This window comes from Microchirus variegatus (assembly GCF_963457635.1).
Source record: "Microchirus variegatus genome assembly, chromosome: 6".
Lineage (NCBI taxonomy): Eukaryota > Metazoa > Chordata > Actinopteri > Pleuronectiformes > Soleidae > Microchirus > Microchirus variegatus.
Window position 1 is genome coordinate 33,760,842 of NC_139807.1, and position 13,207 is coordinate 33,774,048.

The 13,207-nt window shown below is 40.4% G+C and overlaps 1 protein-coding gene across 1 annotated transcript in view; it reads right to left on the reverse strand.

Moving 5' to 3' along the window:
• The window catches only part of cgnl1 (cingulin-like 1), a 31,291-nt gene that overhangs the window by 7,075 nt on the left and 11,009 nt on the right, over nucleotides 1-13,207 (reverse strand). Inside the window, exons 8-12 of the mRNA XM_083890693.1 lie at nucleotides 12,858-13,070; nucleotides 3,561-3,767; nucleotides 2,676-2,780; nucleotides 2,451-2,603; nucleotides 2,186-2,356 (exon numbers count right to left, since the gene is read on the reverse strand). Coding sequence (XP_083746819.1) covers nucleotides 2,186-2,356; nucleotides 2,451-2,603; nucleotides 2,676-2,780; nucleotides 3,561-3,767; nucleotides 12,858-13,070 — 849 coding nt within the window. The remainder of the gene's footprint in view (nucleotides 1-2,185; nucleotides 2,357-2,450; nucleotides 2,604-2,675; nucleotides 2,781-3,560; nucleotides 3,768-12,857; nucleotides 13,071-13,207) is intronic.

Below are 13,207 nucleotides of genomic sequence, written 5' to 3' on the forward strand. Positions count from 1 at the left end.
AATCACCTGACCCTGTTTCTCACCCAGAACAAATATTTAGCCCTTCCTTCAGAATCAGTGCATATTTCACCAGGTAAATACTTCAATTAAACCAATTAAAGCCTCGGAGCAAACGCTGAGAAAGCAAAAACATCATAATGAGAGTAATGAGATAATTGCAGACCTGGATATCTAAATGAAATAAAATGAACGTGTTAATCATTTAATGAAATAGATTAGATTCAGGGAATAAAAGTGATTTATTACTGTTTTTATACGACCTTCTTAACAAGATCTCTGTTGTATTCAAAAGCAGAATAATAATGATTTCATGATCATGCACTTGTTATTTCAGTTATGGACTGGCAGGAGTAGGAGGAGGAGGAGGAGGAGGAGGAGGAGGAGGAGGAGGAGGAGGAGGAGGATGTGGATCCAGCCAACACAGCTTTCACAACAATGATATCACAACAATGACATCCTCCTCCTCTTCCTGTGCAGCAGTTGGACAAAGATACATGGATGTAGGAAAACCTGGATCCTGACCTGATCCTGACTTGAACACTCATGACCTCATGTGCAGCTGCAACACGAGACAAAGTGAGAGGCACAAAGTCTTCAGCTCTGACTGAAGCTCACTTTTATGTAAAGATGTAAAACTCTGTAAATGTAAATGAGTTCCGATGACGTCTCTCTCTCTCTGCTCAGGAAACTTCATCTCAACACTTATCCACCATTATTATTCTCCACTGATTATCTCTTAGGTTTTTAGAGGATTTAGAGTGCAGGAAGTTCTCTGTATGATGATGATGATGATGATGATGATGTGTATGTGGTGTTTAAGAGCTCACAGTTTCCACTTGAACACAACAGCAGACACAGTGGGATGAACTGCTCTGTGATAACAGGAACTAGGTCAAAGTGTCGGCTGCAAATGACTCGGGATTTCAAAGAGAGTCCATTCTTAAGGACTAAAGGACTTCAGGTCCAGGTTTAGGCTTTAGCTTTACACGACAACGATCTGAACACAAACCACAAAAGTGTCGTTGCGTTCCCACTTTTTATTCCGCGTTTAGACGAGCGTCTTTGGGTGTAAATCTGCACGCACACAGTGACGCAAAAGTTTGTGAAATTTGATGTAGTATGCATGCCAGGTGGCTAGGTGGCGCTGTGAAGCACTGCCATACAACAACAGCAGGAGCGTTGAAACTTCCTTCTTCTTCTCTCTCGTAGCGCAAAGTAGCAGCTAATGCGACTTTAATGTGCGACTGATGGATTATAATCCCACATGTTTGTTGTTGTTTGTCTGTTCTGCACATGGATCTGACGTCAGTGTACAGGAGGATAGCCAGCGTGAGCAGCTCAAAGCTCACTTTAGCGTTTTCAACCCTTTAGACAGGAACGCCACAGAAGAGCGTTTTTAACATTTACACTCTGGAAGGTGGCTTTGTTTTTTTTGCGTTTTTAAGCCCCAAAAACGCCGTCGCCGTCTAAACTAAAGACACATCTGATAAAATATTTTGTCAGTTTCACCCGGGAGTGTTGTCGTGTAAAACCAGACTTATATTGTTTTGACATTTCCATCAAGAGTTTAGAGAAACTTCCTTTTGTATATTGTGTGTCTTTGATGCCTTAAAAAGTGTTTCATCTATTTTTTATCTCAAACATTTTAACATCTAACATCTTCTTGAGCTCATTGTTTTCTTCAATGGTCCTGCATCATGAGCTGAACTGTGTTGATGCTCCTGTTAGATTCTATAATGATAAAGCAACTGCTGTGATGCAGCTAAAGCTTCTCTTCACGTTCATCTGTTTCTAACAGAAACACATTCCTCACATTCCAAAGTGCTGACCAGGATGAAGTGATTGAACGCAGACTCGTCACACGCCGTTAACGTTCCTACATGATGATGATTTTTAAGTTCCACACAAAGGAATTCAACAAACTTCCACCTTCATTCTAACACGAAGCACCAACATGAAGTTAAAGAACAGACATTTTAAAGTCTGCTCTTGGCTCACATTACTTTCATGTGTTGGGTCTGAGAAGACGGAGCACAAATACCAAAGTGATGACTCTGCTCTGTGATGGAGGAGGGAGGAGACAAACTGGTTGAGTAGGAACAAAGGCTCGTCATGTGCTGTTCTGCATGACAGGACAGTTGATGACCCTGATCTGACCACAGTGTCTGCAGTTACAACACTGTACCTCTTCCTGCAGACTCTGGGTCACCAGCAGATACTTGTCCAGCTCCTGTCCTCTGTCCTTCAGGAGCCTCTGCAGCTCGGCCAGCTCACGACGATTCTTCTCTTTGTAAATGTCAATCTGCTCCTGCAGCTCCCGAGTGGACGACTGCGACGCCACCACGATGTCGCCCATCTACAGACACACCACCAGGTTAAAGAGGCTCCACAGAAACCTCCACAGAAACCTCCACAGAAACCTCCACAGACTGCAGATGAACATGTCTCACCTCCCTCTGAAGCTTCTCCACTGTTCGGTCCAGCAGCCTCCTCTCGTCTTCTATACCGTTCTTCATGTCTTTGAACTGCTCCTTCTGAGTCCTCTCTTCTTGCAGCCGCTGCTCTAACTCCTTGTGTTCACCGTTCATTTTCATCAGGTTCCTCTGCAGAAGAACTCAGTGTTAGAACGTGACAGAACAGTTCATTCAGAGTGTTGTTGTTGTTGATCATCTCACCTGAACGTCCTCCAGTCGTATGGTCAGAGCTCTGTTCGCTCTGGTCATCTCCTCTTCTTGCTCTTTAATTTCTGCCAGTGATTCTTCCACCTGTTTCTTCTCTCTCTGTTACGCAGCAGAGATTGTGTCACGTGAGATTTCACTGAGTGTCAAACAGTATGAGCAGAGCCGGACAGTAACAGAGTACATTTACTTAAATACAGTACTTAAGTACACTTTTGAGGGATCTTTACTCGAGTATCATTTTCGGGGAGTACTCATGACTTTACTGAAGTACATTTGAGAGACACATATTGCACTCTTTACTCCACTACATTTCTATCCATAACCGTGAGTAGACGTTATTTCTTGTAGTCTATGGTCAGATTTAGTTGATAGACGAAACGATGGATGAAGACGCAGCAGGCCTCACCTCACCAGACTATTAAAATTTTCTGAACGAGTTCATGATATTGTTCCCTTTCGAGTGTTTGCTGTGTTTACCGAAACTAAACTTCATCACCGCCTACAAAAAATCATCTTCCAATTTGCCGAAGCATGTCAAGGTACTGACATTGATATAAACTTCCTTCCTTAATCCAGATTCTAGCTACAGTAAATGCACTAAACGATTGGCTCGCTGCAATAATGCAGCTTTTTACATTCTCGGTTACGTTTGAGTCGTCGAAGCCACGTGCACCTGCTAATGTCAGCTGTCGCTTGCAATATTTAGAAAATGTACTCTTGTACTCAAGTACTTTTAAGAACAACAAGTAGACATCTGACTGTAGTACTTTTACTTGTACTTGAGTAAAAGTTAGCAAGGAGTATGTGTACTTTTAGTCAAGTAATGAAGGTGTGTCCTCAGTGATGGCTGTGATCAGATTCATGGTCATGGTGACTCACCTCCAGTCTGCTGACTCTGTCTCCCTGCCTGTTCTCCTGCAGTTTGGCCTCGTCGATGATGCGGTTGAGCTTTGCCACCTCGTTCTCCAGCTCCTGAGCTCTCCTGTGCAGACGCTCGGCCTCCAGGCTCAGACGTCCTGCTTGACCTTCTACGGCACCTTTGGCTGCCTCTACTTCAGCCTTCTCCTGGACCACGACTGCACTGCTCTGCAGATCAGAACACAAGACACTCGAGTTCAAAAGAAGCAGGAGTCACTGATGCCTGATGGAATGTCACATGACTTCATGCAGCAAAAACGTCCACTTGTCAACTTTTGGTCAAAAGAATAAGAATGACAGACTTTGGCAGATATTGAAATATGATTAAGAATTGGTTTACAATAAATGTGCAATTGATGGTTTTTTGAATTAGAATAGAGATTTTTGTTTCATCATAAAGATGTTTGGACTCACATTTTATGATGCAATTAAACAACAAACGTGATTTCTGTTCTCAGAAACAAAGACAAATGCTGCTCAGTCACTAAAATCACATTATTTCATCCAAAGGTTTAGTTTTGATGAGCTGTTTGTACTAGGGTTGAACAATTAATCAAATTTTATTCAAAATATGTGCAATACGTGTGTCAAAATATAATTTTAGATGAATATCTTGATATATACACATCATATTCTTCAGACTGCAGGGGACATCTTTGTTTCTCAGATCTACACAAATATCACACAGTAAATCATTTTAAATATGTTATTCATGTTGCAATTTCATTGCAATTCCTGTTTAAATAATCGCAATTAGATATTCATTCAAAATTGTTCAGCCCTAGTTTGTACGTTAAGTTAAGGTTTGACTGCAGTTCAGACACAAAATGCAGATTGAGGAGACCTTTTTAAAAATGTAAATATAAAAGATCATCATCATATATCTGTCATCAGCTGCTCTGATTTCTAAAGATTGGTATAAACAGAGAAACCAGTCAACGTCTAATCCATCCATCCATCTATGCTGCTTAATCTTTGAGGAATCCAGACCTGCTGTAATAAACCAGCACTGAGCCACAGAAAGGTGACAACAGCGACTCCACTCTCACATATAACAGGTTTCTGTTTCAATGACACATTTCCAGTGAATGTCAAAATAGGCTAACAACCATTTTGTTGAGGTTGAGCGTGGAGGAGGAATGTTGAGAAACTCGTTTGACAATTTCACGCTGACAGGACACTGAAGAATGTCGACAGACGCCGCTCAGCAGAAGTTTCAGAGCAGTTTAACAATAAAACAGAGGATTATGTTTAAAGGAGGAAAAAATCAGGATTAAAACAAACATTAATGCTGTTTCATTTACAACTAAGATGCACCGAGCATCCAGTCACTCAGAGTATAATATATAACATATATATTATATATATATATATTCAAAGGTGAAAATAGAGCCGTCTGTCAAAGCTGGACGTGCTAAGACAACATTACATCAATCACCTCGTGCACAGGAAGGTGACAGAGTGTCTGTGGTGTCAGTGGTGTCAGTAGTGACAGACCAGTCAGACCTGTTCACCCAGGTTCATTCAGCACAGAGACGCCCTCGTCTTCACCTCTCTGCACCAGTCGGGCCGCGTTCACACTCACTATCATCCAGTTTAGACAGAAAAAATCACCATCTCAGACTGGATGATCTGGATCAAATCTGATCTCGCAAATGTCTTTAAAGGAACAAAGCAACACAAGAATAATCCTGAGTGACGGTCGCTACGGTTTTAAAACATGGACGTCGTTACCACGGCAACCCAAACATATACAGGCTATTGATGTCAGAACCAAACATATGCAGACATTTAACTCCAGTAGTAAAGATACTACAGATAGATAATGTGATTATTGTGAGAGTAATAGTCCTGCAACAACGTCACTACACAACAACAAACACAACAAGCTAATCTGATCACACCTGATAACACAAAGACAAATGCATCTGATTTGCCATAAACTGTATTTAAATCAAACTTGATTACAGGTTTAATGTGGTGTGTAAAACAGTAACAACAAACATTTGTGGTTTTCTGAACTGATGAACGTACAGTTTCATCTACATCTACAACATGTTCAGTACAAACATTTGTCTTTGAAAGAACTAATAATCGTGTTTGTGTGGAGGAGGGAGGATAAAGGGGTTTGGCTGAGATGTAGGACATGAGACGACAATAATACAGCGTTGATCGTGTGTGTGTGTGTGTGTGTGTGTGTGTGAGAACAAACACACACTCAGTTCAGTCTGTCCCACTTCTCACACTGGGTCATACAAGTTAAAAAAACCTGTGCAGTACAATAAGTCCAGCTTTACTCATTTATTCTGCTCTTATGCACTAACTATTACACAAAGTTAATCATTCATCAAACATGTTCAGATATTATTAAATATTACCTAATGGTCAGTGAAGGATTAACACTAAGAAAACACCAACATTCACCAGCTGTTGGACAATAATGTGTTCATTTGTCTATTTAATCCAATTCTCTTTAGATAAACAGACTTAACAAAGTGTGACGTTCAATATCATAGAAGAAGAATGTGTGTAATATTCTAACATGAGTACATTTTACCTTGACTTGCTGTTTGCCTTCAGTCTTTTGTGTATTCACACTGTTTGACTAAAGTTGCACATTAACTGACTTTGTGGCGTCTTTGAAGCAGGACGACAGTGGAGTGTGTAGAGTGTGTGTTTCAGTGTGTGTTTCAGTGTGTGTTCCAGGTCGTGTGCTGTGGTGGAATCTTAACTTTCTCAGTGACTCCAACCATATCAGCTTAAATAAATACAGCTTTTTAAACAGGAATCCACCACCAAACTACAGCACATCCACCATATATTGATGGACTTGTGTTCATTTCATATTTCTGCAAACAACAGCTTCCATAAATGACACTATAAACAGACTTCCCAGTCCTGAACCTGCTTTACATTTCTTTCTTTTCAGACGACAAACACTCAGTAGGTTTTTTTACTGCGTCTGGACAATGTTCTATAATATGCAGCATAGATGAGTTGGTTTATTGCTCAGAAAAACATTTTAGAAAATGTCTGCTTTCATTTTCTAATTGACTGTTTGCTACAATAACGTGTTTCCTCTTTCCTTTACAACTTCAGACTGAACTCAAATGTATATGGAAACCTTTAAAATCTGCTCTGCAAACAAAGGTGATGCATAAACACCTTTGAAAAGAGATGAACATCTAAGTGCACTCCTTTATAAAAGGTTCTACCTGGAACCCTTAGTGTTACCAAGAACCCTTTTCAAACCCTTTATTCGGAAAAGGGGTTTTAAAGGGTTCTCTGGATCAAAACGGTTCTTACTGGAACCATTAGTGTTACCAAGAACCCTTGAGAAACCCTTTCTTTGGGAAGAAAATGGTTCCAGGTAGAACCTCAGCCCTTGGAGAAGAACCCTTTGGAACCCTTAAGAGTGTATGATTACAGATTAATCTAATACTGGATCAAAAGAAAAAGAAAAATGTAAAATAAACCAAACATCAAACAACGACTGTAAAAACATTGTCAGACCGTTGTAGAATTGTGTTTTTGTGTTTGCTTGAAATGGTTCAGTGATAAATGCATCAGCACAAATGTGTTGTTAACATCTTTGTAAATGAAAGGATGTAAAATGACTGTATCTGACTGATCTGATCTGTATCTGTAGATAATCACAACATCCTTAAATACGACTAAATAAAACCTAACTTTACTGACTGCTCTCACGTCGTCTAGATGCCTGGACTTTCTTTGCCAGCATAGAGTTTGTGTTACTTCTACATCAGATGGCCTCATTAAAACAGGCAGAGCTGAGGTTCAGCAGAACAGAGCGTCTGTCATGGACTGAAAGGAAGGACTGAGGTAGAAATTAAAAGGTGACGGCTGAGAAGCATCGACATTTCCTCGGTCAAAGGAGGATCGTAATCAAAGCTGCTTTTGTCCTCAGAGAAATGGAAACAAAAGCCTGCTTTTTAAAAAAACTATGTGCAAAAGCTTTAGCTGCATATAATCACTGAGAGGTAGAACAGGGAATCAGAGACACTGGTCAATTATGAAGCACAGGTCTGAGGTCTGTAAATCAACGACGACAACAATAAATAAAACTGAATCAAAGAATGTGAAGTGAGGGAAATGATGAAGGAAATATGATAATAATGACACTAATAACAGACTTCATGGATGTTAGTTATATTACAGAGTTCCGACACAATTTCCATATCAAATTTCCAGACTTCTCTGAGGATTTTTCAGTGAATATTAAACATGTGAATACCAATTGTTAGATGCTTATTATGTAAATAAATGGTTTTAAACTAACATCGACCCATGACACTGTCACGGCCGACAATAAGCGGCTAACTCGACGACACATATGGAAAATAATAAATAAATGAGAACCACAGTCAGTAACAGTAACCATGGTAACTCGACAACTTTCTACAGCCAGTTTGATTAGTTTCATATCATCTACAGGTCGACTATGTTGGGTTAGTAACTTGTTTTCATTTGTATATATTAATATATTTAATTTTAGAACGTGAGATAATTGTCTGGAAACAACACAAACATTTTTCCATACTTTTCCAGACCTGGAAATGACTCTAATTAAATGATTTTAATAATAATATAAATTATTTTCCATGTTGCGTAGGAACCCTGATATTAAGCCAAATAAATCAAACCTGAGAGAGAAGGAATGATCATAATATACATCCCAGTCAACAACAGCTCACACAAGGAGAGGTTTCATCCCCAAAGAGAAGAAATTCCAAAAACCTCGTCGAGTTTAAACTGAAATAATATCAAACTCTTAATGTTCAAAGTTCTCAGGTTCACACTAACTCACATACGGCAAAAATTGTCTAAAAAATGTCAAAAATGAAGCGTTGGCTCCATCTTCAGAAGAAATGATTGACAGGCTGAAATGTTCTTTCTCATCTCAACCTGTGGTGTGTGTTTGAAGTTGTTTTGGCAGATTGAGCTCTCACCACATCAGCGTTCACAGGTTCAGGGATAATAAGATAATAAAGGAACAATAAACAGAAGAATGTGAGCTGCTGAGGCTGATATTCTCAAAGTGCTTACTGTTTCATTTGTGATTCTGAGAGTGTTTAATGTCATCGCTCTATAACGTTATCATTAAAACCATTTGAAGAGCCAAAGGTAACAACTGACGCAGGAATATCATCATCTCCATAAAGATCCAGAAACACTCTCCATCGTTTCCGTCCTCACTCGCTGCCCCGTGTCTCTGTCCTCGGCTGCTAAATCAGCTCCTACAGCCACGCTGGGAAATCCAGTGCTATCATCAAACACACAGACTGATGCGGGAGTTCTTATTTTCAAAACAAGCCTGAGGGGGAAACGCTTGGTTGGGTATGTACTGTAAGTTTGATGATGAGACACCGAGACTTCAGTTCACACAGAGGCAGAGATGAAGTGAGCGGCAGGTGTGAGATATGAGTCAGAAACAGACTGAGGAGCAGGAGACGACGACTGAGGAAACTGTGGTGTTGGGAAATAGGAAAAATGCAGCATTTAGGATTGAGGTTAGAGATGAGAGCACGATAACACTGAGGCTCAGTGAGCTGGAGGTGAAACACAAGCAGAGCTGGGAACGGTGTGATAAGCACTGAGCACTGTCTTTACTGTTAGGAAGAGGAAAAACACCACTGAGAGCAATTAAAACCTCTGACACTGGGGAAATGGAAAAGGCTGCAGAGATGGAGATGAAGGACACGTTATACTTCTGCGACTGCGTAACCACGGAGACATGGATACGCACTGCAATTTCCCACCCGATCAGTAGGGGTCGCTACGCAAGGTTGTTGTGCTTCTGGCTACAGTGAGCAATGGCGTCTGAGAGAGAAAGACTGTTGTTGTTGCAGCTGAATAACATTGAAACAGTGGCTGTTTCTCACTTTTCTGTGTCACTGAACGCTGTTTTAAGATCATTTGAGGCGAGAAATGATCAATTTAGAGTCTAAACATGTGCTGTGTGTATTAAGATATGACGTATTTATAGTTTTATCAGCTCCGCCTCTGTGGACGCTCAGAGCAGCGTTATCTCGGCCTGTCCAGGGGTCCTGAGGACCAATCACAGCCCTTGTCGTCTCCGTTGTCCTTTGACGGAGTGACGGACACTTACAGTAAGTATTTTGTGCAGTCGGAGACGACGTAGAGACTCTACGAGGACGTAGAGGGGTCTCTGTAACCTACGTAGAGCACTTTACGCAGCAGTATAAACTGGGCTTGAGTCCTCAGCACCATGAAGACTTCTAAATGAAACGATCCAAGCCTCTCCCACACTGTAACAGAGCTGCAGCTGAGAGCAGAAGGAGGTCTTCTGGGTGAACATTCCCTACGTTGACCCCAACATTCCTGGAAACAAACCCCTCTCTCTCTCCTCACCACACCTCGCCTCTCCACATTTTTTTGCACAGTAGCACAAAAGAAAAGCTCTTCAAATGCTTCTTAGAGGAGGTGAGTAATATTAGCAGGAATAAGAAAAGTCATACGTTAAAGAAAGATAAGATAAGGTTTTTTTTTTGAACCTGGATAAAATGACGCATACTTTGGTTCAGAGGAAACACAAAGCAGCTTTGAATAAAGAGACAAACAGGCCTCTTCTTCCTTTCAACACACTGACCCACTTATTCAACAACCCCCACTTCTATTATTGTGTGAAACAAACTCATCATTCTTCATGGACTGAGGTCCACACTTACCCCCACTCTCTCAGAGGGGACAACCTTTGAATGGCAGCTCATTAGATTAGTGATGGTCTGCCACTGCAATTAACCAGTATACAGAGCAATTTAGTGCTCTAGTTTCCAGCATTCTTCTGTGCACGGGCTGCTCTGGTCAGCACTGATGTCAGAGCCTCAAACAGGAGGAAAGAGAGTGAAAAGATGTAGATTTGAGTCTGTTTTCTCTGTCTGACACTGTGACACAAAGTACTGAAGAAGAGTCTTTATCAGGAGCTGTGGCTCAGAGGCTTCACTATTCTGCTCTGTTTGTTTTAGTATCAGTAACTACAGTGTTACAGTATTACAGTATTACAGTGTTACAGTGTTACAGTATTACAGTATTACAGTGTTACAGTATTACACGGTGACAATAAGGTTATAAAAGATTTAGATTTGTTGTCGAACTTTTGTAGTATTTATATTGAATGTTTGCCACTAAATAAAATAATTATCATTAACATTTCTTCAAAATACTAAGAACTAGAGCTGAAACAATTAATGGATTATTAATCGCCAGCTATTTTGATAATCGATAATCGGTTTGAAGCTTTTTTTCATGATTAAAACCAGATTTCTGATTGTTTCAGCTTCTTAAATGTGAACATTTTCTTTGTTTCTTTGTTCCACATAAAAAAAGAAATCATTCAAACTGAATCATTTTAGTTTGTGAACAAAAACAAAGACTTTAGAGAACATCATCATTTCCAGGTTTCCAAACGATTCATCGATTAATCGAGCGAATAATCGATTACGAAAATAATGGTTAGTTGCAGCTCTACTAAGAACAAGTCTTTGTAACACACAGGTCTCATAAAATCTAACTTAAGAGCAGCACAAGAAAAGGCTCTAATGACTGAGTTCCCTTTTATATCTTAAAAGAGAAACCAACAATGACTTCATCTTTCCAATTGTTTCCACAGCATTGAGGTGAAACCCCCGATGATTTAGTCCCTGGTGGGAGAGCAGTGCATCTGTGGAACAAAAGGAAATGTTCTCATAGACTCTGCAGTGCAGCGCTGCTGTAGACCCCCAACAAGTCTGCAGGAAGCTGAGAACAAGGACCACTTCCAGTCTTTGAGACAAACAGGACACACATGATTCACACAGTCGCATGAAAACAATGAGTCTTCACTCTGCTGCCGTGCATCACTGCTTACCTCCTATAAACCTCCACACATTTCATTAAAAAACCTCTTTATTTACTTTGAAATAATGGCTGCTCCATCACTGCTAATATCTCATTCCTCGTGATTAACTTTAAAACATAATCATCTGTCTCTAAGTTATGTCAAGGCCTGTAATTGTGATTTGCTTCTGTGTCACAATGTTGACCTTCCCAGGGAAACTAGCAAGTGTATAAAAAAGCAGAGATAAATGTTGGGACACGTTGTTATCAAGCATCATTCTTCCTGTAAAATGTTTCCCTTCACAGAGGAACAGGCTGAGATAAGGAATGAGAACGACATGAAAGACTTCCCATGAAAAACAATGAGCAGCTACTTTTGACTTTTCTGTTGACAAAGCTCATGTTTTCAAATCTGAGCAGAGTTTCATCTGCAAATGACTCCTCATATCTGTACTACATATATGTATGTAGTTTTATTTGTATAAACATATACATATACATATATATATATATATATATATATATATATATACATACATATGTATAATATGTATATATATATATATTATAGTTTTTTATTTTAGTGCTGTGCAAAAGGTTAAAGCATGACACGTTTCCATGACGACTGACCGGAAGAAGACGCACATGGCGTCGTGTTTACGTGCCGCGACACCGGAGTCCAGGTGCCGTTTACCAGTTAGCACCGTTAGCTGCATTAGCTCCTTTTAGCGCCATTAGCGTTAGCCTACAGTCGAACTGTATCATGTGTGTTTAAGTTTAGCGTTAACTTTAGAGACTCATTTTAACAATCCGGAGTCACGTAAACATGACGTCACTCGCGTCTTTTTCCGGGCAGTCGTCATGGAAACGTGTCCCGCGTTAACGTTGACGCCGTTAAACGCCGCTTGACAGCACTAATTTATTTATATTTATACAAGTATAAATATATAGCATGATTTCTCATTTTATAATTAAGTTTACATTTTATTTTACAGCTGAGTTTTTTTTAGTCTCTTAAATATTTTCAAATCAAATGGAAACAGGGATATTTTTTTTCTTTTATGAAATTCCTCTCCACACTGAGGAACAGTGAAAATGAGGCATTCTCTGGTTATATTATATGTTAAATAAATGAGTATCAAACTACTCAGTGCTATAGTTGTGGTATGAGTCAAAGATGTAAATAACACTCTGGTGACTAATTTATGGTAAACCTACACACACAAACACACACACACACACAGAGTCACAGCTCCCTCTGATGAGATGCTTATCTCCACCCTCCTCAGTGACAGGGTGTGTTTGTGGAGTCGGGGGAGGGTTAGGGCAGAGGAAACGAGGATGAGGGAACATGTGGAGTCAGAGTGGAGGAGGGGAAACATACGAGAGGCTGATCGTTACCTGCTTGGCCTCCTCCAAAGACGTCTGCAGACGACTGATCTCCTTCTCGTACTGTTCCCTCATCTTGTCGACCTCCTGATCGTGAGCGGCGACTTCCTCCTTCAGGGCTCCTTTCAGGGCCGTCAGCTCCCTCTCTCGCCTCCTCAGCACCTCCTCTTGCTCCTCTTTGGCGAGGAGAACTTCCTGCATCTCCACCTTCAGCTGCATCATGTCCTGAGGAAAACACGACAGCGTTTTATCAGTGTGTAAAAACAGACACTGGTGTGTGCTGCGTCACAGACAGAATGTGAAATCATTAACGTCAGTGCGACTGTTTTAGATCCACAGCTTCAGTATCGTCAGACGTTACT